Genomic DNA, 22,575 nt, shown 5'->3' with positions numbered 1-22,575 from the left:
GGGGGGGGGGGGAGTTTGACGGTGAATTTACACCCTCAGTGTCGACTTTAGACTGATCAGGGAAAATGACCGCCCCACAATCTTGTAAAATCTTAATGTACCATGAGAAGTGCACAGCGCTGCCTGATGTATAGTGTTCAGATTTGTCTTGACCTTCTTAAATTATGGAAAGCGGCTACTAGGAGGGAAGTTTTTTTGGTTTTGTTTTTTCATTTTTCTGCACAATTACTCAGGTGGCTTTTCCTGTTTCTTCTCTCCTCCTGGACCTGGGTCCTGTAATTACTATCGCAGGGAGCTGGAAGGATGCCTGCTCTCCCGGCGAGGTCTCCTCTGCTCGGCCTCCTCCCTCGCCCCCCTGCCCCCGCCTTTTCTCTTTCTGGCCCCGCCTCCTCCGCTCACCCCGTAGCCAGCAGCTAGACAGCTGTATTCAATCAGAGCACTTACAACTCCCGAGGATTCAAACGGGGAACTTCAGCGTGAAGTGCAGCCGCGCTCCGGCGCTCTCTTAGCTTGCTTTCTCTCCCCGGAACTCGAGATTTTCCTCGGCCCGCCGCCCTGGTTTCTTCGGGAAGCCCTCCAGGGAGGCCGGATCCTGCCGGGGTTGCCCTCCAGTCTGGTCATGGGGGGCGGCGAGGCACCATAGGAGACGCGAGGCGGCGCTGAGCGTGGCACTGCTTCGGGTCCCCGCGCCGGCCCGGCCGCTGCGAGCGCGCCTCGCTGCCCAGCCTTCTGCAGCAATGGCTCGTCCGTGAAACGCGAGCCGGCTCTGTTCCTTTTCGGAGTGCCTGCATCCTTCGTGTGGACTTCACCACTGTCCTGGGTGAAAATGGCTGTCTAGACTAAAATGTGCCAGAGGGGACCAAGCAGTGGATATCCAGCCTGCTAAACCCAACTCGTAAGCGCCGAGACCTGGAGGAGGAGGAGCTCGGCTCTGAAAAGTGCAGTCATGAATTCTGGAGTTGCCATGAAATATGGAAACGACAACTCGGCCGAGCTGAGTGAGGTAAGAAGCAGCTGAGGTCGGGAGCTCTGGTTTCTTAGGCATTTGCTTTGCGACAAATCCCCCTCCCTCCCCGTCTCCCACTTTTCTACACGCCACCCGCCTCGCGCTCCCAGTCTGGAGGCGGCACAATTAAAGATAAATAGATTTTCTGGATCTTGTTTTAACTTGTTGTGCTACTCAGGAAATGACCTGAACTGGCTTGATATTTCAGTCTGAGACGAGTGGCTTAAAAAAGAAACAAGCTCTCCCCGCGTCGCCAAGGCGTTTTACTCTCAGTGGTCTGGGTGCCCTGTCCATTCGCACCCCCCTTCCTCCAATGTATGTATCACATAAGCTTTCGTAGTCGGCAGAATACATGGGGATCCCAGCTGAGCTTAATCTGATGGTGAGTAAATCGGTGGGGCCGGGGAGCTCATCGGAGTACTGAGTCGGCCGCAGGCTCCCACGTGTGATGCGTTTGGTTCAGTTCATGCAAGGTGGTCTTTTCCTTGGCTGAGACGAATGACCCGCGTTGGGGAGGAGAGTGGAGAGGAAGCACATCAAAGCGGCTTAGAACTTTATTTCCTGCCCGGGACTGGACTCCTGAGTCTTTGAGGCAAGCGCACTTGCAGTTCCTGGCTCTCACAGTAGCAAATCCACTTGAGTGCTGGAGACCAGCTTTGAGATTAAGGCGACATCAAACGGTGTGCAAGTATATGAGTGGTCAGGTGCTGGAGGCCACCTTTTTTAATGACCGTAGGGATGCCTCTGGCACATTCTCCCCACCACCACCACCCCACCCCGCAGGCTTTGAATACCTGAAAAGTGTGATGGGAAACCCACAGAACGATGCTCTGAAGAGGAGGGAAATCTGTCTGCAGCAGGAGGCTTGGTGGCTGGGGGTTTTCCTCTTAACATCATCACTGAGTCATTCATGGGGCGACGTGGTCTGTGCTTCTTGAGTATGGCTGAAGAGAGAAAAGGCGCCGTATAAAGACAGCAGAAGGCAGATAGAGGTGATGTCAGATGACCGACAGCGAAGGGAAAAGGAAAGGATGGAGCCCTCTTTGAGGGGTGAGGGCTGGTGCTGGGGAAGCGAGGGGGGTGTAGATGGGGGAAATCCGAGCAGGTCTGTGGCTGGTATCCAGCAGTGAATACAGTCAGCCCCTGCCTGGTGCTCTAAGTGTCTTGGTGCTGAGCCTTCCCTGCTCCAGTTTGAGATGGCATTTTGAGATGTTGGCCAAATGAGGTAGAGGCATTTCCTAATCCCTGTGGTTTTCCCTGTGATGTAGAAAGCTGGGGAGATGCTGAGAGTGAGAGCTTCACTTAAAAATGGGAGGTGGGGGAAGAGGCTCAGAGACCTAAGTGAATTTTGCCAATTTTACATGCAGGGAGAGGTTTCAGATCTAAAACAGAACCCACGACCCTACTCCATTAATAACACTGTTAGGAGAAGCCTTTGATTTCTAAGGACGTTTAAGAATAAGCAACTAAAGGCACGTATCCTGCAGAGTCTCTGCCAGGTCCTTCACATTGTTTGTTTCTGTGTGGCAGCTTTAACTCTGTCACCTGAAGTGTGCTATTCAGGTACCTTTGCTCAAAAATGAATCACAGATTTAGGATGAAGGCGGCTAGAAGGCTGAAGAGAGAGAGAGAGGAGGCCAGGATTGACTTGAAGAGCACTGGCACGGTCAGCGGGTGCATTAGATTAGCTGAGAGTATCTGTGAAACTCAGGTGGGAACTAAAACTCTCCATTCTTTGCCTTGTTTTATCCACTCCTTAAGTGTTCCTTGGAAACTTGTGGCCAGGTGAAAGAGCTGAGGGTGTTTCGTGGCCCCTGCTTTAGTTGGAGCTGTAGTACTAGAGCATTATAGGACTTAGTTTTGTCCCTAAGAAAGTAAACAAGTTTCTGCCCCAACTGTGTCCTTCACCACGTTTTCTGCCTCTTGCCCTCTTTCCAGCCTTCTTTCTAGGTTCAGTGATTTAGTTGCCACTCCATCCTCCGGGTCTTGAGTTTCCCTGCAGATTGAGTAATTGCAGTGGAGTGTAAGGGTAGTTACTTTTAGTTTTTTACATATCTTCAATTAGGGTATATGTAAAGAGAATTTGTAAGCAAAGGGGAGATGTGTGATTCATACCCTGTGGACCCTAAATCTCAGTTCACTTCATCATGGGCAACAGTTGTAGCATTTGCCTTTTCTATAATATCCATAGGGCAGTATCCATATGAATACTGAATACAGAATATAGTATACTGAATATAGATCTGAATACAGTTAATTTGTATTTCTCACATAGGGTCTATGATGTAGAGTTTCTTCTTTTCACTGTAATTTTTCTCTTAAACACTGGTTTTACTTTAATGTCCTGGGGGGCAAAGCTGCCATTCTCTTTTCGTTGTCGGTTCCTCCTTCTCACCTGAAAGCAGAGCTAATAAAAACCCCCTTTGGTGCCATAGCTCTTATTGGTGCTCTTATTTGGTGCTCAGGAGCCTCAAAGCTGTCTGGAGGTCACCGTAGGGTCAGATTCAACCTGATGCTCACCAGGCGTTTCAGGGGCAGGAAGAATTGTGAAAGGGCCTAGCATTATCCTGGGTATCGTAAACAAGAGTCCTCTCTCATTGGTGTTGACTTGTGAGCTTACCCCTTCTACAAAGGTTCTCTCTCCACAGGAGTCATTGACTCTTTGACAGTACTGTTGACACTGACGCCACAACATCCTAAACAAGGGGGAGTGACTGGAATCAATTTCTTGCTGTAATCTGCTTGTCCTGTTCGTGAAAGCAGCTAGCTTTGGTCAGCAGTTGAGGTGCTGAGCTCCGCCTGCAGTGCTCCAGGAATGCTTGGGTGCAAGAAAGGCAGGAGGGATTTGGATGTGAGGGATACATGATAAGGAGACCTAGCTGGGTATTGCGCATGAGGTGTCCACGGTATGCTTGAGGGCTTTAAAATGGAAAAACAGGAAATTCATGAATGTGTTCCTTTTGTGTCTTTATTTTGAACAATAGCTGTTTAAGATCCTGTGAGATGATTATAACAGACAGTAAAATTGTTTCTACCTATGAACATTCAAAATATTTTTATTTATCAATGACCACAAATGGTTTTATCAGGTCTAAACACTTTAACCAAAGTGAACTAGTCCTTAGCGTTGACAACAGTACTACAAAAGGAAAATTGAGAAGCATAAATTGGCTATTCTTTTTTCTTGGCTAATAGCTCGCCTTGTCAAAGACTCAAAGGGTATTTTTCTTTTCCGAATGTGAGGTTAAGAAAGGACTTCAACATCAGCCAGATCAGAAGTATTTAGAAAATTAAATGTTTGACTTTCAGGCTCCCTCCCCCACGATCAAGAAGCTGAGTAGACACACTTTCAGTCGCGTTAGATTAAATTCTCCCAAACCGTGTCAAGGGAAGGCCACTAAATCTCTTTCCTCGTCGCCATGGCTTTTCCATCAGCAGTTAGTTCTGTTTGTCTTGGTAAAACTTGTGGGACCAGTATGTAGCTGAACCTTATTTTACTGTCACAATCACATTTCTTGGTTCTTAGAATAATTTAGACGTTAGGAAGAGGTCTTAAGGTGCAGCGTTATGAGGGTATGACTTGAATTTACTCATCTTCACAAAATAGCTGTGGACTGGATCTGTTTGCCTGGTAGACAGCTGCCTAGTTATGTAGCAAACTAAAAATTTATATTTAAGGGTTTGTTCTTTGCTGGGAATAACTAAAACCTCTTGTCCAAAGCAATCAACGTATAGCCTTTGCTTTTTAAACATTAAGCAATGAATAGGTAAAATTCTCCCATCACTATTTACTTTGAAACCTCTGTTGCCCCAGAAAATCATATTTTCCTTACTCTGTCCTTCTTTCTTTATTCAAAGCCTCTTTCATAAGATTTACTCCACTCCTGAATGCAAGCTATAGAGGCAACTTTTCATGCTTTCACCATTCACTTGTTGCGTGGCTACTGAAACCCACATCTCTGTTGATACTCTTTAATTAAGAAGTGAATTTATATAGGAGAAAATTGTTCTCTAGATAGATTATCTTGTATGACTGTCTTTAAGTGGCCGTCTCACAGATGTACTTGCTCTAAACCATGAAGTTACAAAATATCAGGGTTGGCAGAGACTGAGATCACCTGGTATTCCCACACCCATTTCTACTTCTTTATACTCCTCTGTCCTTATGGAATCACGCTTCATTTAATGAGTTGTTTAATGTCTGTCTTAGATACAGACCATAAGCATCAGAATAACAGTGTCACAGCCTGTCACAGAGGCTGGCACATAGTAGGTGTTCTACAAATGTTTGAATGAACACCTTGCCTCTTCTCTCCCTTTCCCTTTTTATAAACATCAAATTTGAGAAAGTGATTTATTTAAGTGCTTGGTCTGAGGCTTTTTTGGCTATCGATGGCTGTGTAACAAACTACCCCCCAAATTTAGAGGCTTAAAATAACAATCTTATTTGTTCATGGTTTCTCAGTTTGGGGCAGAGCTGAGGGTGGGAAGACTTGTGTCTGTGACCCCCAGCTAGACGATCCACTTCCAAAATGGCTTAGTTCCATGGCTGGCAAGCAGCTGCTGGCTGTGGACTGGGAGATCACCTCACTTCTCTTCTACACGGGTCTGCCCAGGTACTGCTTGGGTTTTCCTCTCAGCATGGCAGCTGGGTTCCAAGGAGGGGTGGAAGCTGTCAGTTCTTTTAAAATGTAGGACTGAAATTGGCACAGGGTCATGTCTATGTGTTCTGTTGGTTAAAACAGCTATATGCTTAGCCCAGATTCAAAGGGGTGAAGAAATAGATCCCACCTCTTCAAGGGGGATGTGATAAAGAATTTGCAACCATTTTTAATCTACTCCAGAGGCCACAAAACAAGAGCCATGTCTAAAACCCTGATCTCTTAATTCCCAATGGCTGGCAGTAGTTTTTGTCATTTTATTTTGTCAGTTTAGCTGTTAATTTATTGGTTTGTAATAACTAACACATTCTAAGCATTTCCCAGGTATTGACATGCTTAATTATCAAAAACTCTGTGAGATACATGCTGTTATGCCCATGTTACAGGTGGAGAAATTAAGGCATAAAGAAGTGAAAACCCTTACCAAGATTGCACAGACTATTAATGGTGACCTCAAGATTTGAGGCCAGGTAGTCTTTCTCCAGAGTCTGCCATTCCTCCACTGTTTCCTTTCATTGGTTCCTGTTACTGCTCTCAGCCTTTTTTTTTTTTTTTTAGTTCATAATTTTCTTTATTCTCAATTACAACTTCATAGTACTTCATTTGGTAAATATACCGTAGTTTATTCAACTGGACTTCTCTGTCTAGATATTTAGGCCTGCAATATTTGGCAATTACAAATAATGCTGAAATCTTCCCACATGAGTTTTTTTTATTGGTAAGGATCTTTCTTCAGAGTGAATTCCTAGAAGAGTCATTTCTGTGCTCTCAGCTTTTGATCACATATTCCTAGGAGGGAGTATTCTATCTAATAAGCCTGTTTAACTTGATTTGTATTATAATCTCTATGCAATACCCAGATAAATGTTTTTGATAAGAGTGGTGTGAATATGCTCGTTGCTGTCACCTTCAAGTGGCTGAAGAATTGTAGACATTGATTTTCTAGAGCAGATTTGTTAATAAGGAATCGGGCAGTCATGATCCAGGAAGGGCTTCCTTCTGTTACCATTTACTGCAAGGGAGATAGAGGCGCCATGACCTCTGTTCCACTGCCTGTGTGCTCTGAGGCGTCTGAGGAATTAGTGCTACAGTATTTGAGGTGCCAGATGAGAATAAGATTTCCCTCTTGACAAGAATTAGGGTTCTCTTACCCCTGCAGGTGGGGCTCTAGGCTTCTACAGCGGTTGGCTAAATCACTGTGGGGCTGCAGAGCGCTGAGTTTGATGAAAAAGCCGATGAAGTGGGTGGCCAGGGCTGTGTGGCAAGGCAGCTGCTGGTGGCTTGGTCCTGAGGAAGCAGGTGCTGAAAGGGCCTGCAAGACCCTGAGTGGAGCCCAGTGGGCGGGGTCAGTAGATGAAGCATGGCTGGAACCAGGTGGTAGTCAAGAAACAGGGGAAGGAGCAGTGGGATGTGAGGGGAGGAGGTTAGTCAAAGACCAGGCAGGAGACCAGGAACTGAGATGGCCACCGACCTGAAAGCAGAGAGAGAACCTTGATTCTGAAGAAGTGCTTTGTCCAGACAGGAAGTTTTAAAATTAATCCCAAGACTTTTCATGCTGATGAATTATTTACAGGACTATGGCTGCCAGATTTGAGGTGCCAGAACTTTGAGTGGAGGCACCCATCCAGAGTAGGGAATATGATGGTGATACTCAGGAAATAAACTCAAGGTGCTGTTTTAACAGCTGCCTGAAGCTAATTTACCCAGTGCATGTCATGTGGAAGGCTTCCTCCAAAGCCAGACTGTAATTGGAAAATAAAAACTGCATTTACGGAAAGATTAAGAAGTTGTTGATGAACAAAGATTGCAAATTTAGGTTTTGATCCAAGGAATCAAATTTCAGAAAACCAAGATTACGACGTTTTAAGTAAACTCCAGATTCTGGGAAAGAGGTTTATGTTGGCGAGATTACAGAATCAGACAAGCTAAAAAAAGACACAGAAAATTGATAGTAGTTAGGATGTGGATTTTTACATCTGCGAGGGGGTGGCATGGCACAGATAAATTATTTGCAATTATTTTCTCGTCTCCCCCAACCACATCTGAATTCCTAGCAGTGGCCATCTTTCATTCTTGAAAGAAACAAGAAGAGAATAACCTGGATTATGCAGATAAAAAGAAGTTCAATTTATAGAGCAAATATTTACTGGGACCACAAAGCTGTCCTCTCTTTCTAGCAAATGTCCTTTTTCTCTTGCTGAACAGAAACAGCCAAAATTCATTCATGGGGGAATAGAAACCACCTTTTGGAAGGTTTGCACTATTATAAGGAGTGACTGAGGCTATAACGCACTTTATATATGTAAGTCTTTCAAGATATTTTTGAAACTCAGCAGAGAAGTTAAACTTTGAGACAATTTAGGAAAAAAAAATTCAGCATTAGCAGCTGTTGATTCTACTTGTCATGCAAAAAGCTGTAGGTTAGGGTTGTTAACTTTGTAAATAGCAATCAAAGTCTGTTGGGCTGGAAAAATCGCACGGTAAAGCTACTCAATGCCTTGGCTGGTGGGATATTTTGAGGCAGATTGCTTGTCAGGAGGTTTGATCAGTGCTTGGAACACATGATGGGACATATGGGGCCCGAGATGCAAATGCATCTTAAGCCAAAGGCTGTGGTGTTCCATCACCTGAGAACAGAAAGTTTCAGAAAGCCTCAGTGTGTGTGCATGTCAGTGAACGACTCCAGCTGGATTTGTGAGAAATATTGAAGTAGTTGTCAAGGGAAGAATGCCAACGTGAAAAAAGATGGCCTGTCAATTAGAAAAGCAATGGAGTCCTCTGGTTGGTTGCAGGGTAGGAGTGGGAGTAATTGCTTGTCCCTGTTTCCTGTGGGTTGTGTGGACTTGTCCATAGAATACATGGCACACTTGCGATGACTTCTTGCTTCAGCCTGGGTCCCTCCCAACCTCCCAGATTAGTTGTCCTTCCCTCATCTGTGTTCACAACACTTACTTTAATTATCCACAGCCTCCCTGGGAGACCGTGCGATCTTTGAAGGCAGGGACAGAGTGAAACCCATCACAGTATTGCCAGTACCTAGCCAATGTGTGACACAGGGCAACCACAGACTTCAAATTTACTTGTTGGACCGAACAGCAGTCGCCATTATAGTGTGACAGATGTGTTGGATTGATCACTTATATATTTTGGTTAAAGGACACATTTGAGGAAACTTAACTTGGTCATTATTACTGTAACTTACTCTCTATTCCTACTTCATTTTTCTGTTCAGCAAACACTGTGTGCCTTCTGTATGCCAGGTGCTGTTCTTAGGTGTGGGGATACAGAAACAAAACTGATGTAGTCCCTGTTTTAATGGATACTACATTCTAGAGGGAGACAGACAATACATGTGACAGATGTATGTGGTGGTGATGAAGAGATCCAGTGGTGATGAAGAGGAGGAAAGACGAATGAAAGAGGGAGGGATGCTATTTTACTGATCAGGGAAGACCTGTCTGCAGGAATCTTTGAACTGAGACCTGAATGCAAGGAGGGATAGAGCCATGCAAAGATGAGGATGATTATTTCAGGCCTTGAGACTGATAAGGGTCAAGGTGTCAGAGGCAAGAGCATGCATGGTGTGTGTCAGCAAGGAGGAGACCTGGCTGGGAGTGCAGTGAGCAAGGGGAGAGCAGAAGGAGGTGAGGTCAGAGAAAATAGTTCTGGCTAGATCACCTATATTCTTGTAGGCTTTGGAGAAGAATCTGGATTTCTCTGGAATGATTTGAAAATATGCCTGAGTTGATTTTTTAAAATCCTTTTCGTGTGTGTGTGTGTGTGTGTGTGTGTGTGTTTTATTGTGGAGCAGGGGAAGGGAGATATCCTCGGAAAGAGGAGGAGCTAGCAAAGAAACCTGGAAAGTTGTGCCCCAAAAGCCAATGAAAGGAAAGGGTAGAGTGATCAGTCAGATGCTTCTCCTTTTGTTTCCTTCACTCTTAAAGCCTGCGCATAGTCCCAAACTTTCAAATGGTGTCATTTTCTACAAGCAGAAACAATTGTTATATGCATTAAAAACAAACTATAATTATTTTGGGGCATCTTCAGAGTATGTGAGTGTATTTTCCCCTTAAAAGGAATGGTTTAAAGAACTAAGTGATGTGGCCACTGGCCAAGAAGGATTTGAAAACTGCCATCCCTTCCCTGATGGATGGTTCGGTGTTGATGGATGCTGATGATGTAGAATATAGGTGGGTTCGGAATTAGGAAAACTGAACTCTGTTTTCCACTCTCACTTGGACCCATTTCCTTCCTCTCTTTGTAATCACTGATTTTATTTTTTTAATGAACTTTTGTATCCAGTTTATTGATTTATAACCAATATAGCTCCAAGGAACCTGGAATGCTGAGACCTTTTTTCTTATTGAAAAGGTATTTGGCAGTCAGATTATGACCAGAAAGATTCCAGGTAAGCTTGGAATTAGACAAGGGAGATTGTCTAATTCTGTTGGGTGGTGCCATTAAGCTATTCTTTGATTTGCAGTTTATTTTATCCAAACCATTTGTACGACTGATGAGGAAACTGAGGCATAAAGAAGGCTGGCTAGCAGCAGAGGGGGAAGTGTAGAACTCAGATTTTTTTCCTTAACTCTCAGGGATAATTTTTCCTCTTCTACCTCAACTTCCTCAATTTCTATATCACAGGATTTGTTTTAAAGTGTGTGTTTTATAACAGTCTGTAATTATTTTAAAAGGTGGAAGTCCTAATTCTTCAGTATTCTCATATACATAGGACATGACTACTGATGACACTATTAAAATAATTGGAAGCATTTATTTTTAGCTCTGTGATTTTTGGGTATATTGTAATAGTCTGCGCCCTTCTGTCCTTTTCTAAAAAAATTGTGGTAAAATATACATAACATAAAATGAACAGTCTTAACCATTTTAGGGGTACAGTTCTGTAGCATTAAGTACATTCACATTATTGTACAACCATCATCACCATCCGTGTACAGCACTTTTTCATCTTTTGCAACTGAAACCCTGTACCCGTTAAACACTAACTCCCTGTTTCCCTCTTCCCGTGCCCCTGGAAACTACCATTCTACTTTCTGCCCCACTATGAATTTGACTAATCTTGATATCTCATGTGAGTATAATCATAAAATATCCCTTCATGACTGGTTTATTTCCTTTAGCATAATGTCTTCAAGGTTCATTGATACTGTAGCATGTGTCAGAACTTCCTTTTTATGGCTGAATGCTAATCTACTGTGTGTGTGTATTTTGTTTATCCATTCGTCTGTCAGTGGACACTTGGGTTGCCTCTACTTTTTGGCTATTGTGAATAATTCTGTGATGCATATGGGTGTGCAAATATTTGAGTCCCTGCTTTCATTTATTTTGGGTACATACCCAGAAGTGTGATTGCTAGAGCATGTGATAATTCTGTATTTAATTTTGGGGGGAATTGCCATCCCATTTTCTATAGAGGCTATTCCACTTTACATCATTCCCACCAGCAATGCACAGAGGTTCCAACTTGTCCACATCCTTGCCAACCCTGCTCTTCTGTTTTATTTTGCTTTTTAAATAATAACCATCATAATGGGTATGAGGTGGTATCTAATTGTGGTTTCTCTTTGCATTGCCCTAATGATCACTGATATTGAGCCTCTTTTCATGTGCGTATTGGCCCTGTCGTCGTCAGAGAAATGTCTATTCAAGTCCGTGTCCAATTTTAATCAAGTTGTTTAGGAATCTTTTGTTGTTGCAAAATATATTCTTTGTATGTTTTGGATATCAAGTCCCTGTCCCTTTTCTCCTTTGTCCAGGTCTGATTTTCTCTGTGGTTGGAGCTTTGCACAGCCACTGGCTGTTTCCAGATGGAGTTACAGTGAGTGTAAAATGAGGCATGAACATGCACTGCTTCTCCATGGAAAACAAACGGGCTTTCCCAAACCCAGGAGGACTCCTTCCTCCACGGTGTCCAGGAAGAAGTAACTTCCTGACGCGTGGTGGGGCAAGTGCTCATTTCACAGGCTGGCAGCCAGCAGCTCTCCCTCTGGACAGACTAGATGATGTCGAGCAAGGTTAGGCGGGCACCAGAGTTAAGAGTTATGTTCATGGCACTTGAAGAGTTACATTGCCCCACCGACATGTGGTGATTTCACAGTATTTAAAGGGGATTTTTAGGAGAGGGCTTTGGCAACAGGGGCCTGTGGAGAGTAGCCAGGAAGTCTGAGGCTGGCCTGTTAGATTAGATAACTGTTACTTTATTTCTTGGTGCTGGGAATCTAATCCTGGTTAAACCAAAACCTAATTTATTTTCATGCTTGATTGGGGGCACTTTTGATGATGTGTTTGGATGAGAGTGAGCTTGGAATAGGAGTACTGTGGGAATGAGATAGTGCAGGGCTGCTCTGCCTGGGCTGATTATTAATAGGGGGTTGACAGTGAGGAGGGGGAAAATAGGCGAGTTGGACCGCAGGACAGGAGTTTTTACTTCCAGTGGGTAGATTTAAACTAAAAGTGGGATCCCCTTTTTTCAGGATGCCTTGATGTATGGATAGGGCAGAAAGCAGTATGCCTTCTGGTATGATAGAGTGACTTTTAAGACTGTTCCTCATTTGGGGCTTCTGAGTTGCTAATGAAAATGCTGTCAGGACAAACATGTAATTATGGCCGAAGAAAGTGTCTGATGTTGATAAAGCTGCCTTCAAACCCTTTAATTCCCCGAGTGTTGAAGATGGGGCATCTTTCTTACCTGGTGTTAACATGTCCCAGCCAGCAAGGATGACCTGCTGGGGTCAGGGTAATACGTTGAGTGACTAGGAAAGGCCTCTGTGTTTTGACCGCCTTCTTCATTAACTTCTCCTCTGGGCCAAGTTACTTGATTCACGACCTCAGTTTGTCTGCAAAACCACGTGTGGCAAAGTTGTGAGCTCTGAAATCCTAGCTCTGCCACTTCCTAGCTAGGCGATCTGGGGGAAGTTGCTTTTCTTGGCGGCACGTTCCCTATTATAAAATGGTGAAAATGAGAGTATCCACCTTAGGGAAGACCAGTGACATAACCTATGTAGTGCTTATCAGACCTGATAAATACTCTTGGTTAGCTCCTGCAATATTCTTGTTATTATTATTCTTATTTTGCTACTACAAACAGAACATTAGTAGCTGTGGTGGTAAGTGAGCACTAAAATTATTTAAAAGAAGTTCTTAAGTGGAGGCAAACTTGTCACGAAGACGGTATCCAGGAATCTTAAAGAGTTTCACAGCCTGCTGATGGGTGCTGGACCTTAATGCCAAAAGCTCATTATCTGGGAAAATGTTCTTCCGAATATTGACAAGTCTTAGAAAAGAAAGGTATTCCTTTTTTGTATTTGCAGAGCCAGAACGTTAATGAGCTAACGAGTGGCAGCAGTAATCACTTTTTAAATTTTAGTTGATCACTTTTATTTAATTTCTCCTAATTTTGTCCCAGCTGTAGCGCCCAGGACCGACCATAGCACAACCATTCTAGTTGATGGCGTAACGTGGGAGAGGGAAGGCACTGCAGGCCACTCCCAATGCCCAGGATAAGGATGCATTGCAGAGAAACTGATGATGTTCATGTATTGCTATTGCGTAACTATTTCTTTCATGGAGATAGGCTTTTATCAGTGAGGCACACTTTGTGGATTCCCTTCCGAGTTATGATCTGTTTACTGGAAGAAGGTTGCAGCAGTGCGGGTGGGAGCTTTGCCTGGAAGAACAGTAGCAGATGCAGGAGACTCCTCTGCTGGAGACCAGGGGAGCCTTGCTAAGTGGGTCTGAGGAGGACTTGGGATGTGTCCGCCAGCAGTGAAGGCCATCTCTATTGCTGTGTACAGCTAACTTTTTCATTTGAAAGAATTTTTGAAAAGCTTCCTGATTGAGGTTCTGTCTGATGGTCAGAAAGGAGGAAGTGATGGAATATTTCCTCCCGGGTTTTGAAGTTGTTAGACAGTGTGATCATTTGCTGAAGAGGATATACCTGAGGGCAATGAGAAGGAAACAAACGTGAGTCTCCGAGAATGCGCCTCCAGGTGACGTTACTCATTCCCATGGCTTAAACTACCATCTCTAAGCTGCTGCCTCACAAGTCCGTACCTCCAACCCAGATCGATTTGAATACCAGACAGGTAAAAGGAGAAGTACAGGTCTTGTGTCATACAAAAGCTTCTTGTAACCAGTATTCTTCCACCTGGTCCCTCCTGCCCTCTCGCAGACACTCAGGCCCGTGTCTAGAAGGCCTTTGTCAGCTCCCAGTTAACTCTCTGTCAGGTACCCCCTGCTGTCTGGCAACACTGCTTCACCGGAAGTGCTCTGTCATCTCAGAAGCTTACCTGGTAGGGGAGTGGCCAGTGGCTGGAGAAATGCACTGTTCTCAGAGCACATTATTGCAGCGTGGTTGGCAGGACACATGATAGTTATGTATGATGAAAAGAAGTAAAAAGAAAAGACTAAGAGAGAAAAAGTACACAAAGGCAGCTACTTTTGTACCAATTAATGGTGTAAACTTCATCGTCCACCACCAGGTTCCCACTCCCTGAAGCTGGATCCGGGTTGCACCTCCCCTCCATCCCCTTCTGAAAGCAAACACTGGGCCCTTAGGAACCCACCCAGTATGACTGAGGTTGGAGAGCTTTGCTTCCAGCCGAGTCTCATGGGCGTATCTGGGCTGCTCTGGGTTTTCTCTCTTAGGAAGAGAGGAGATCAGAGTGGAAGCTGTTTGGAAGCAGGTCTAGTCCTGGGATGGTGGAAGTAGCTCCAGGAGCTAGATTGTGCTATTGTATTAGAAATGATAAATGTGAAGGATGGCAATGCAGATATTTTGTTGGAATACTTCAAGCGAAACAATATGGTGCAAAATTACTTCTGTTTCATCTTGCAAATATTCCCTCCCTTTATGCATATCAAAGCCTAAATCTATACTTTTTAAAAATTGTTGCCTTCAGTACAACAAAACTGATGCACAAGCATAGTTTTGATATTCAAAAGCATCCGTTATACTTTTTTCTTAAGAAATTAGTGTTCTTTCATACTCTGACTAAAGTCGTTAGAACTAGTGAGAATGGTAACTTAATGCCTTTAGCTTTAGCAGTGTTCTTTCCAAAATAGAAATGAATATGTAGTATTTAAGGATGAGGGCGTGGAGATTAATTCTATATGTAATTGTGCCCTACATGCAAAAAGACGTCCTTGCAAAGGTAGCGAAGTCCCTGCAGTTAAGCTTCAGCATTCATTTGCAAGTGACAGGAATATGTTAATTGCTTTTCTTAGGTGAATGATTCTTAGTCTGGTGGGAATGATAAAGATTTCAATTCATTTCACTAATTTAGGTTTTTAAAAATATCAGTGTTCATAGGTGGCGGTATGGAGCTAATAAGGGATTCCAGTGAGGTCTGGGTTACTGGGTAGATTTCATTCAAAGTGTGACTGCAATAGTCCTCAGTGGTAGAATTACATTTTCATGAAAGCAATCAGCCCGTGATTCTTTGGTTGACTCTGAGCGCCCTGAACCACTGGTGCTTATGTGGGCTGGATGGGAAGATTGGAGCATATTATGCTATGAAATGATGAGGCTGATGCGGTGTCTTGTAAATACTGCTTAGCACAGCAGTTGGAATTGAGAAGTTAGTGTGATCGGTTATGTGGAGAGTTCTGAGGTTTATGACTTACATAAGAAATTAACCTTTTCATTGCTCTTCTGACTGCCAAAGAGGCCAGGTAAAGACTGATGGGATTTTCCCTTTACATTTCTGCCTTTAATTCAAGTAAATTGAGGAAAATTTAAAAATTGCTTTTACGGCTTTGTAGGTTTGACAGATGTCCACAAGTACATCATTATCAGTATTTTGTCAGATTGTCTTTTAAAGTTTACTTTGATTCAGAAACTATTTAGAGTTATGTATCATTCTGTGAAATCTTTCTTACGATAACGTGTTCATATTATCCTCAACTTCATTGGAAATCCAACATGTTACTTTCATTAAGTCATGAATGTTCTTTTGTAATATATTCACATTCAGTACCTGAAGGTAGGGCCATCCATAGTTTTGACCGGTGGTAGGTAGCACAAGTGGTTGGTGTATCATCGTAGGACCCTGGATGACAAGAGAACATTCCTGTGAATTTGGTAACATTATTAGTGGATAGGGATTTTACAAAACTTAAAGTTACATATTCGTTTTTTAAAAAAATCATAAGCATATATATTTTAAATGTTTCATTTTAATGGGAAGTTGGAAGGAATTGTATCAGGCACATTTAGGTTGCCACCATGCTAACCTGAGAGTAATCAAGAAACGTTCAGGAGAAAGGTTGTTCCCAGAAGAATGTGTGGCTTGGTCAGTGGTTCTGAGAAAGGAATAACGTGGCTGGTTCAAAGTACATGAAGAGGGCCAAACTGATCAAACTGGAGTGAGTGAGGGGGAAAGAGCAACACAGATCTTGTCAAAGAGTAAGCCAGAGACTAGACCATGTCAGTAATGAGATTTAACTGTCCTTAAACATAGGGTATCACTAAGGAGTGAGAATCATCCACTGCTAAACTAAGAGTTAACATATATAAACGTGGTTTACCTGCATCTGTTCAGACTCAAAATAATGTTGCAGGCAAGATATAGCTGTAATCTAGTTTACCTTGCTTTGCATTTACACAGTACTATTTGGACTTGTAGAACTTCAAAAATGTCAAATTTGCATTTGCACATTTTTTTATCTCCATTAATTTATATTGTGATTTGAGAGGCTTTTATTAAACTTGCTCTAATGGATCATCAGTTTGCTTCTACTTCCAACAATAATTTCTGAATTATTGTCGAGGATTTCCATGAAGTCACCGGGGATCCTTACGTGAAAACCCGAAAGTATTAAGAAAGCTTATGTTAAAAGCAATCTGTGTAATCCAATCTTTTTTTATGTAAATAAAAAAACACACTTGAATTACTCTGTAAAATTACTTTGTAAATTTTTACACCTTCGCGTATTAAAAAAAATTGCTTTTAGAAAACACTCTAACATATTAATAATTAGTAGGAAGAGGGTAGCGTAAGAAAAAACATATAAGATTGTAAATTTCTGGAACAGCATAAACCAGAGTACATAGTAGTGAAAATGAAGCAGTTACATAGAGTATTCAGGAATAGCACTCAGAAGTGCTGAGCACTTTGCGTGCATGTTAAAAATGGCATTTCCCTGCTTAAAACCCTTCATTTCAGGGTACCCAGCTCCTTAGCCCCTGTTGGCCTCTCCAGCTACATCTGGCCACTTCTCACCCTCACATTCTAGCCTCCAGCCAACTCAACTACTTGCAATACCTTCAAGGTGCCTGGCTGTCTCTTGACCTTAGAACTTCACATTTGCTCTTCCTCTGCTGGTACACTATCCATATCCTCCACCTTTGCTTATCTACTTTCTGCTCATCTCATAGAGCTTAGTTTAAGTGTTAGTTGCCTTGAAAATCTTCCCTGACATTCCCACTCTGGTCTAGATTCCATCCTCTTCCATATGTTCCCACAGCATTGGGCATTTCTGCATTATAGCACTTAATACACTGTACAGGACTGCAGACGTGATCATTCCTATCAGAGTGGCTGCTGTTCGGCATTGATCACTAGCACTTGTATAACATCCAACTATATATTCCCTTTTGAGTGCATGACCTTATTTAAACCTTGCAACAGTCCCATAACATAGGTCCTATCCTTAGGGGCATTTGGAAGCTCAGAAGGATTAAGGGTGTTGCCCAAGGTTATACATCTCGTAGGTGTCAAGGCCAAGTTTAAACTTGGGTCTGATTCTAGAAGTCCCTGCTGTTTGCATGATGCCTGCAGCCCTCTCAGACCATGTCGTCATGGCCTCTAGAACTGGCATCTCTAAGACCTGGGGTTTCTGGGTGGGTTGATAGGTTGCTGGGAAGGAGAGGCATTGGGGGCAATGTCCGGGTTTCTGAGAAGGTTAGGTTGGCAGGAGAGGTTGGAGATGTCATGTAAAATCCAGTTTGTGGGGAAGGATGAGTTTGGACTTAGGCATGCTGATTTTGAGATGCCTGTTGGTTATGTAAGTGGAAATGTGTTACTAGTAGGCTGTGGGCTAATAAGGCTCAGAAAGAGATCGGTTTGGGAACCTTTGGTCTTCATGGCTGTTCACTTACGGTACAGATGAGTTGACGGCTAATGTTGTAGTCCATTTCAGCCTCTCCACGGTAGATGCCTACCCTCAGGTACCACGTAAGTGAGGGGTAATGTGAAGCAACCAAATGGTACTGTTGCATACTCCAGTATGCAGTCAAAGTACAGGTCCAGTGCAGGTCAAAGTACCATAGTCTTTGCCTTGTAGCATTTTATGTGTATATAATATATGCATACATGTTTATGGTTCAGAATCTGCCATTATAACTGAAACAGGTTGTGCTTTTTTTTTTTTTTTTTTCGGTACATGGGCCTCTCACTGTTGTGGCCTCTCCCGTCGCGGAGCGCAGGCTCAGCAGCCATGGCTCACGGGCCCAGCCACTCCGTGGCATGTGGGATCTTCCCGGACCGGGGCACGAACCCGTGTCCCCTGCATCGGCAGGCGGACTCTCAACCACTGCGCCACCAGGGAAGCCCGGTTGTGCTTTTATAGTCACATTTTCTTTTAAATTTTAAGAAAAATCCGATGAGTTCATGACATCACCTGGGCATTTCTACCTTTGATTCCTCCTTAGGAAAGGGCAGGGAAAGGGGTATATGGGTATGATCACAAAAGTAATGCATGTACATACAAAATTTGGAAAATAAATTAGTAAAAAAGTCTTGTAATTATATTATTGGTAACATTTTGGTATGTTCTTTTAGTTATTAGTATTTCTTTAAAGGGATTATACTTGAGTTTCACAATATTATATCCTACTTTCCTCAAGTTTTCCTTGATATGTTTTCTTTTAAAAAAACTTGAGGAGCTTCCCTGGTGGCGCAATGGTTGGGAGTCCGCCTGCTGATGCAGGGGACACGGGTTCGTGCCCCGGTCCGGGAGGATCCCACGTGCCGTGGTGCAGCTGGGCCCGTGGGCCATGGCCGCTGAGCCTGCGCATCCGGAGCCTGTGCTACGCAATGGGAGAGGCCACAACAGTGAGAGGCCTGCGTACCACAAAAACAAAACAAAACTTGAGTTTTAATAACTCTAATAGTCCATCTTATATGCATGCCCAGATAGCTATTGAATAAATATTTTGTTCATATAAATAATGTACCTATATAACTTTGTGTTTTCTTATATATTAATATTTAGGGTAGATGGGTGGAGGGAGAGGAATGAGAGAGAGAGAGAAAAAAAATGTGAGTGAATGAAGAAACTGAGCACTGTATCATGCAGGTTGATATCTGGTGTTAAAAGAAGAAAAAATGAGGGTGCCTTGAGGTCTTGGGGTGATCTTTGTAAAATAAGACAAAGACTGAAAAGGCCGATTTAAAAAAAACCAAAAAAACAAATACACTGGCTAAAATAAATTGGGACCATCTGTTGTTCTACCTTTGGCCTGCTAACATAGTCTTCTGCCGCTGCTTATTTAAGAATGCCTTTAAAATGGTGAAGGAGGGCTGCTGGGTGTCAGATGGCACTAGGGCAGGAGTGCAGAGAGACAGCATGGCTGCCGCACAGTTCCATGCTTGGTTACCCTTTGGGGCCAGTGTTACTGTGGCCACTGTGGCCTTGACGTTCTGATCCTTAGAGGTGTGGGAGGTGGGGGTAGCGTGAGTTATCCTGCCTTTTTTTTTTTTTTAAATCACCAGGCAAAACAGATTTTAGAATGATGTTTTTAAAAAGGATATTTCATCTGAACATCTAATAATGTATTACTCCTTTCTTATATGTATGTTGATACTTACCTTTCTCTGCGTGAACTCATATTAACCTATCGTTGCAAAGTCTTTCATGAACCAGTCTAATTGTAGGAAGCTCAGTCCCTGGGGCCCAGTGGAGTCCTTTTTAATCATAGGAGCTGCTGAGTTTGATTTTCTGGCTGAGTATGACCATTATGAATTGCTAGTGTTCCTGTTTTAATGGTGACTTCCTATAAATAACAGCAGAATGATTACTTGGAAATCCCTAAATTGAACTACATTGCAAGTACTAGTCTACAGTTAAAGGCTTTATTTAATTTTTGTTTAAAGTGGATGTGACCAAAATGTTAATCTAGAGCAACATTTAACCTACTGGCTTGGGAAACTCTGCTGTGTAATCAATTTAGCTCTTGGAATTGGAGTAACTATTTTGGCAGAAGGAGGAGAGTCCACTTGTAGCTTCAGGGTGTTTTTTTGTTGTTGTTGCTTTCATTTTTTTTTTTTTTTTTAAGGAGTTCATGAATTGGATGGCCCACCCTGGATCAAGTGTTGGCTGGAGGCTTTGCTTGTTGGGATGGCCTTAGGTCTTTGTTGCTTTCAGAAAATTAAGGGAAGCCCACAGGCTGTGTGTGTGAAGCCCCCTGTCCCCATTCTCTGGCAGCCTAAAAGCCAAGCTGGGAATCCAGGCAGGGGGCAGGGAGGTGTCAGAGTCCGGTTTCTTACCCAGAAATGTCATTGCTTGCAGACATATTTTCTGAATCCTGAGTTATAACATTCATTCAGCAATGAGTATTTATGAAAATAGAGTTGATTGTGGGAACTTGGATGACGAAAGCATTCATACTGGGTGTTTCCAATAGCCCAGTATCTGGCCCATCAAAGGATTGTAGTGGAAACTTGACGGATTGAATGATTGGAAATAGCTGTCAGAGTGCTCATTTGGCCTTAGTTTCATTAGCCTTCAAAAGTGTCCTTAGTCAAAATTAAATGATCCCAGCTTAGCACAGATGCTTCTCTGCTGGTTTCCCCCTTTCCTAGGAAGAAGTTGATTTGCTAAGAATTCTTAGCAAAGTGGAGGAAGGAACTGACCAATTTCTAATGCCCGGAATCTGATTTATGCTCCACTCTACTGCTACACATTGTGACAAACATGGAGGCTACCATAGGAAGTGGGTGTTGCCTAATAGCATGACTGAGCTAAGTCCCTGTGCGATACTCTTCAGTGACCTTCTGGAAGTCCCCCACCCTGCTTCATATGGCCAGTGGATATACAATGTTCAGCAATTCATGTGTGCTGGAGACGCTGGCCTTTCTCTGCACAGAGTCAAAACCCTCTCTTCCTCTGTATGTCAGTGGTACAGATAAACCCTGAGGGCAGCCCATAATTAGGAGTGGAATTTAGGAGCGTAACATGATAGGCAGAACTGGGAGATGAAGACAGGAAACAGGGAACAGAGCATATTCCATGGAGGAAGGATTTATTAACCTGTCCACCCTTCATATGACTCAGTGTTTCTTTCATCATCCAGTTGATTATCATGGTTGAAGAGATTCCTGATCTTGATTACCGTGGCCATTTGCATCACGTTATTTGTACTTCTCTTTAATCCAATTTCATCGTGAAAATGCCCTTGTTTGGTCCAGCTGGCACCACCTCGTGCCTACTCTCATCCCTCCTTTCTAAAACTCCTGTTGCGTTTAGTTGCTACAAGCACACGTTAAGTGCTTTAAAACGTGGCTTCATCCTGTTTCTCATGCTTAACTTTCCTCCCCTACGAGCTTGTAAGTACCTTCAGTGGCTGGGAATGGCTGGTACTTCATGTACTCTTCTGCTGTCCCTCTGTAATACCTAATACAAGATGAGAAAATCAAAGACGATCCAGTTGACAGAGACCCTGCGTGTTGAAGGCGTGACTCAGAGCACAGAATCCCCCACTCTCAGCTTTATGTAAACTTCCTAAGATCTCCTGGCTCATCTACAGTGCTTTCCCTGCAGGCAGCTTTTAAGAAAACCCTTGAGCAAGTTGGAAACCTCTGATCCCCTTATGCAGTAGCTGGTAATGGAACTTTGCCAGAATGGGAAAACGACACACATTCCAGCATTCCTACTGTTTGCTAGGAACTAGACATTGATTTGGTAATTGGTAATTAATCAATTTCCTGATTTGGAAGAAATGCTGCATTTCTCTACTCCAAACATTTGTCCATTGTCACTCTCAGCCCCTCAGGCACTGTTCTGGTAAATACAGTAGATTAAGAGGTTCTTTCATTTTCCTTTCTATTATCATAGGACTGGTAGTTCTCTCTCCTTAGTCCATTACTGTTTTCACATCAGTGAAACAGTAACTTCTGTAAACCATCCCTTGCTCCATTTCTACAGTCCCTGTTGCTGGCGGCCCCAGGATTCACCAGCCACCTTGTTGACATTATTACATTTTAATGATTTCTGTGCTGCCTACCCACTTGATAGTCTGTGGTTTTATTAGCTTGAGATTGAAAATTCAAACGAATAAAGGACCACAGAGTAAAAGGAACCTAGTCAGATATGATAGGAGACTAATGTCCCTTAATTCATTCATTGGAGTGTTTCTTTGCAATCCATGCATTATCGTATTCATTTTTAAAGAATAATTACTGTATTTTGTTGAAAGAATAGGCTCATAAATTCCAAGAAGCTAATTATATTTTGTTACTAGTGTTGCTAGAATTCTAATAAGCTTATTCCTCTTTCTTAGGTTGGAAAAGGAAACATATCCTAACATAGACAAGTGTACCCTGGTAATTAGAAATCACTGAGAAAGAAATAATGATATTTTGTTATGATATATTTGTTATAACAAATAAGGATATTTGTTATAAGTGTTAGAAGTTTTCTAACACTTGGTTATTTAAAATGAGCATGGTAGAGCCTGACTTTAAAATGACATAGGAAATGAAATTGCTTCTTTATTTTTTATGTAGGTATGCCAGAAAAAAAGCGGAAGACTTAAGGAGAGCATATCAACCTGACTGTATTTGTAGGCTCTTCTGAGATTTAAAAAAAGAAGAAGAAAAAAGAAAATACACTGTATTTGTAGAGATGATGGGTGAAATTTAAAAATCACCAGTAGGAAAAATAAGG

At 42.8% G+C, this 22,575-nt stretch overlaps 1 protein-coding gene across 1 annotated transcript in view; it reads left to right on the top strand.

Moving 5' to 3' along the window:
• Window positions 1-441: 441 nt before the first annotated feature.
• MCC (MCC regulator of Wnt signaling pathway) overlaps window positions 442-22,575 on the top strand; it is a 274,629-nt gene continuing 252,495 nt past the window's right edge. The window contains exon 1 of the mRNA XM_024743383.1: window positions 442-1,003. Within this exon, the coding sequence (XP_024599151.1) occupies window positions 947-1,003 (57 nt within the window). The 5' untranslated portion in view covers window positions 442-946. The remainder of the gene's footprint in view (window positions 1,004-22,575) is intronic.

The sequence above is a fragment of the Neophocaena asiaeorientalis genome, unplaced genomic scaffold (genome assembly GCF_003031525.2).
Source record: "Neophocaena asiaeorientalis asiaeorientalis breed wild unplaced genomic scaffold, Neophocaena_asiaeorientalis_V1.1 scaffold26, whole genome shotgun sequence".
Taxonomy (NCBI): domain Eukaryota; kingdom Metazoa; phylum Chordata; class Mammalia; order Artiodactyla; family Phocoenidae; genus Neophocaena; species Neophocaena asiaeorientalis.
The sequence above is the reverse complement of the archived record's forward strand: the minus strand, read 5'-3'. Positions and strand labels throughout refer to the sequence as shown.